General features: G+C 39.9%; 1 protein-coding gene across 1 annotated transcript; it reads right to left on the reverse strand.

Moving 5' to 3' along the window:
• Nucleotides 1-1,106: 1,106 nt before the first annotated feature.
• LOC133877021 (protein ETHYLENE INSENSITIVE 3-like) lies at nt 1,107-4,353 on the reverse strand. Its single transcript, XM_062315253.1, has 2 exons — nt 4,183-4,353; nt 1,107-3,302 (listed from the first exon to the last, which is right to left on the reverse strand). The coding sequence occupies exon 2, from the start codon at nt 3,161-3,163 to the stop codon at nt 1,322-1,324; it is 1,842 nt and encodes a 613-aa protein (XP_062171237.1). The 5' UTR covers nt 3,164-3,302; nt 4,183-4,353; the 3' UTR covers nt 1,107-1,321.
• Nucleotides 4,354-5,488: the final 1,135 nt, after the last annotated feature.

Genomic DNA, 5,488 nt, shown 5'->3' on the forward strand with positions numbered 1-5,488 from the left:
CTCCAAGATCCACAACGACCCATTTGCGCTCACGCCCACAAGTCCATGGCCGACGAGGTAACAAGCAAGACTCCACCAGACCCAGACACTATCAAGAACAAGAAGGAATCGGAAGAAGAATCGAAGCAGAAATTGCCTCCGCCACCGAAGAAGCCCTTACCAATTACCAGGGGATTGTTGTGGCAATGGGTGCATGCCGCGTGCGGGACATGTACTCATGAGGAGCTCGAGGGTTACTTTGCGAAAGTGATTCCAAGCCCCAAACTTGTAGTTCTGATCTGAAGGCGTGAAACGGTGAAATGGTGAAAGAAAGGGAAAAAACTGAGGAGAAAAGGGATGCGGGTCAGCAGGTGTGGCTAGGGTTTGTAGTTTGTTTAGGATTTTTTTTTTAATAAACAGGTTATAATCGGATTCAACCTGATTATGACCCGAACCCGATTACCCCAAACTCAAACTCTATATTTTTATGTCGTATTCGTGCCAAGTTTACGGGTCGTGTTAAAAATTGTCAAGCCTAATTTTTTTTGTGAAAAGTTGAATGTGTCGAGAGTGGGAGAAAAAGAAAAAGAATGAGGAGTAATTCTGATCAAAGCCTCAAGTAAAAAGTTTTCATTATTCATAAGAATAAAAAGCCAAATCCAAGAAGTCAAGGAAGATACAAACAGAACAATTCCCAGCATTAAAGGCTTTCCACTCAAAACGATTTGACTCTTTTCCTTCATCGTTATCTTATGAGAGGCTAGGGGAGATGGTCATGGGGGCCATGAAAGTGAGGGTCTTTTTATCTTTTGAAAATGCCACGCGTACACAGCTGGCAGTCTTTATTGACTGCGGACTCCAAAGTAAGCATTATTTAGGAGCCGCCCTTGAACAGACCCCACCAAACAACTTGATGAGAAAAGATGCCATTCAATCACAACTGTTCTTTGTCTGCGAACATGGAGCTAACCAACAAACCACCGCTTCTATTCCTACAAATATCCAACCAATGGACCAATTACAAGACTATGGCGGCTTGAGTCTCGTTTGACAATGCTTTTTTTTAACAATACTTTTTTAACCGGTAGATAAAAATCACTGTCCAAACAAACCCAGATTCCTTGACATAAAAAAACAAAAAACACCTAACTTATTTATATGACAGACATACATAGCATTAACAGGGAAAGGATAGAGCCCTATCCATTTCTTTATTGGGCCATTGGAGGCAAGCTAATGTTACAAATTCTAGACCTACATTGCTACATTACAACAACAGTTCCAGCCAAGGAAGGTTTCACTCTGCTTCCTCTGGAGACAGACACACAACAAAGACCATTTTTCACTGGTACCATATTGAAATATCAGGCTGCTTGGACAGTGTATCCATTGCTAGCCCTTGCAGATGATCCTCTTTGTAGTCGAAGCCAAAATCAAATGGAGACCCGAAAACCATTTGTAGATTATTGCTATTATGGTTGGTCTCGAACGGCGAATTTGAAGCCTTGAATCTGTCGAATTGACTTTCTTCACGCGGGAACATGTGATGATGATTATGCTGCATGTTGGATTCTTCAAACAAGTTTCCTTGCATTGCGACCCCTTGAACGTGTAGATTCTCTGTCACTGTCACTGCATTGTTGTTGGGATTTACGTTCTTGTTGCCTTGGACGTTGGTATCGTAGATGGACATGAGCTCGCTGATCATTTTCTGCCCATCTTCAGGAACTCCAAGCCCTGATAGATCGAAGGAAGGTGGTGGTGGTGGGGCAGAGTTTACAGCCGGAGCAGCAGCAGCAGCAGGCTTTGGTTGAACAAACGATTGCTGGAAGATGACAGGCTTAACCTCGTTAACATGAAAATTTGATCCTCCAAAATCTGAACAAGTACTTCTATATGGACAAGTCAATTGATGATTGTCCCTAGAAGCCCTGTCGCGAAAACCCATGTGGATTTCACTGTAAGGACACTGAAGAAACTCACATGTGTAGATTTTCTGATCCATTATCATGTTTAAATCGCTGGATGGCTTCCTCTTCCGAATGAAATCTAGATTCGTGACAATTTCTCCCTTGACTGGATAAGGCAGTTGTCGAACTAACAGCCTTTCCCTCATTCTCTCCATTCCCATACCGGACAAATTGAGATTCTCAGGTTTCTGCTCCTGAACATCAAAGTTCTGCTCATCCTCAGCCCCTTCAACATCATACTCACTGCAATCATTGATGACCAAAGACCCACTTCCTCCACCAGAAGATAATGGCGGACATGAATCAGGGTAAAGCTCCCGGGCCAAGGCCTCCTCCTGGTTGATGATGGCAAGCCAGGTGGCGCTTTCCTTGGCTGTCATCTTATCCTGCAAGCACTTAGACTGCCTTACAAGCTTGCGTATCTTGGCAATATCAGGGGACATATGCTTAATAACTGCCGTGAGAACACCCACCTTCCATGCCTTCTTCAGGTCATGAGGCTTCTTGTAAGGAGGAGGACCTTGATCCTTTGGCAAACCAAGCTGAGGCCACCATTCCTCATTACCACTGGGCCACCATGGCGGCGGAACGCCTTTCTCTAACGGAAACCGCCTCTGAGGGGGGTCGCAATGCTGCATGAGTGCTGACAAGAGGGAACCAAGGGTAGTGTCTTGAAGCTCCTGCAACGTGTGCGGGGTTGGACCAATTGAACCACACCCATCATTCTTGCCCGGGATCGCATTGTCTGCTTGGTACTTGGCTATGGCAGCCGGACCGTTACGATCAAACCTGACTTTATCCTTCCACCACTCACGAAGATTGTCGGATGCCCCAGTCACCGGTTTTCCCTTTTCCGGAATAATTCCGTAAACAAAGCCTTGGGCTTTACAAACTTCCATCATCTTCAACATGTATTTCAAGATTCCATCTTGTGCCCTGGACATCTTCTTCCTCCTTGCCTGTTCTTGGGACTGTCGCTGCTTCGCCATATCAATTCCTTCCTTGCCTTTACTCTGTTCTTTGAGCCGTTTGAGACGTATTTTGTCCCTCCACATCCTCTTCTCAAGCTCATCTACATCTATCTCTTCATCAGTATAATCATCCTCCACTGTGGCTTCTGCTTCAGGTGGCGGGGCAGCCACATCTCCTTCCCCAAGAGGGGCAGATATGAAGTCCATATCACAACAAAGCCCCATCTCATCGAACATCATCATCTTTTTTCCCCCAAAAAACCCCAAATTCACAAGGATCTCAGATGGGATTCTCAAACTACCCTCTCCTCCTATCACCTGTTAGCACTATAAACTGGTATATATAACTCAGAAATTACTCAATTCGAACGACCTTTTACACCTGTAAAGCCAGTCAAGATAATAGAGTAAGAATCATGCAAATTTCCTTTAAATGAACACATCTAATCATTAGAACAGAGGTAACTCAATTGAAACCAATATAACCTTAAAAAAAATACTTCCACTGAAATTATATAAAAATCAATTTTTTTCCCCCCACAATTCATCAAAGAATATTCATAAAGAGTAAATTTTGCACCATCTTCTAGAAACTATGTTCTGTCAATAAAAATTAAGGTTTAGAAAAAGTACACAGACCAAAAAGAATCACAAGCAGCAGATGTACTCATATTTTCACAAAACACGTTCATGAACAAAATTGAGTCATCAAAAATAATAATTTTTTCCTTTTTAAGAAAAAAAAAAGACTACAAAAGCATCGGGTATTATCATCAGACCCATCATCTACTGGATGGTCAGATCTCACCCTATGACAGCAATAGGGTAGCTAGACGAAAAGACAGGCGGACTAAGTTCCATGAAAAAAACAAAAAAAAAAAAAATTCCAAACAATTTTGCGGGAAAATTGATGAGAAAGTTTCCATTTCTTGTGAAAAAGAAAAAGAAAAAAAAAACCAATAAAAACCCAATAACTAATGTCAAGCAGCTTAGATCTAGGAAAAACGGAAGTATCTAAGACAATCCAAAAGGAGCATACCCAGAAGTAACAGTAAGAAAACAAAACTGATTCATAAAGTCAAAACGATTTCTAGAGAATGAACAAAAACAATTTCTAGCTTCCCAGATCAACTGGGTACAAGGAAAAACCAAACTAGAGCAAGAACACAAATAGCCAAAGTCCAAAAAGAAAAAACAGATCAAAGAGTTAGCACAGAAAAAGAAGAAACAAAAACAAAGACAAACCCAATAAGATTGATTACCTGGAAAAACAAGAGATTGGTCTTCTGGGTCTTGCTGCTATTTTCCTCCAGTAGCTGCAGAGTCAAATCTTTAGAACATAAAGCTTTCAGCTTTCACGGAGAGAAAGCGAGGGAGCATTATCCTCGTGCGGGTATATTGGAGGGAGGGGGTGGGGGTGAATGTGAAAGTGTTGGGTAAACCCATATATTGATATATACATATGTATTTATATAAGAGGAAATGGATATATAATTATTATTATTATTATTATTTTTTTTGAGAAAGGAAATGGATATATATAATTGAACCGAGGTCAGGTGAATCCCATCCGGGCCTCGGGATAAGTGACACCGTTTCAGGTGACCCTTGGAGCTATGCTAAGGAAACCTCAAGTGCACGCTTATTAAGATCATCCGCCCTTGATTCGATGGCTATTCAAATTTTTGATCAACTTATTTGTAAGAAATTATTAAAAATTAATAGCTTTTACGGGGAATTTATGTCCATTAAATTAAAGACATTTAACTCGCAATTCAAACAATAAATATGAAAGTGTCTTTATAGAGGTCACTTGTCCAAATCAATTTCGGATAGTCCGCCCATATACTAGAGCAGGTGGGCCCATGAGACGCTCTCACATTTTTCTTACTGAAAATCTGAATTCCTCTTACGAGAAATAAGATCTTACTTGAAATGGAGATGAATTATTTAAAATTTATTGTATTACATTATTTAAAAAATGGTTAATTGCACCACTGGTTTTTGGAGTTGGCATAAATTACGAATCACTCCCTATGATACAAAAAGTTCATGGAGGTTCCTTGTGGTAAACTATAATTACAAGTCACTCTCTGAACTCGTTTTCCATTTACCAAGTAAATAGAATCTGTTAGTGGGTTATAATACAAACGATATTTAGAGGTTATCTCACTATTTATATGACATGGCAAACTAACAGATTCTGTTAACTTGGTGGACGGAAAACAGGTTCAATGAGTGATTTGTAATTATAGTTTACCACAAGGACCTTTCATGAATTTTTTGTACCACTAAGAGTGATTTGTAATTTAAACCAATTTCAAAGACCAATAGTATAATTATCCTTTTAAAAAATTTAAATAAGGTAACATATGTATACTATTAAATGTTGTAAAATTTAATTTAAAGGATAAAATGATTTGGATCATGTCGGCAATGCATTTAATTGCCTAGTGACTTTGTTTGCCATGGCACCAAATCATTTTTGCGTCTTTAATTTTAGTTATGAGAAGAACATATACATGTGAGTTGTGACGGTATTAAATTAATTTAATTTGTTTGATCTAG

This window comes from Alnus glutinosa, chromosome 9, assembly GCF_958979055.1.
Source record: "Alnus glutinosa chromosome 9, dhAlnGlut1.1, whole genome shotgun sequence".
NCBI classification, from domain to species: Eukaryota; Viridiplantae; Streptophyta; class Magnoliopsida; order Fagales; family Betulaceae; genus Alnus; species Alnus glutinosa.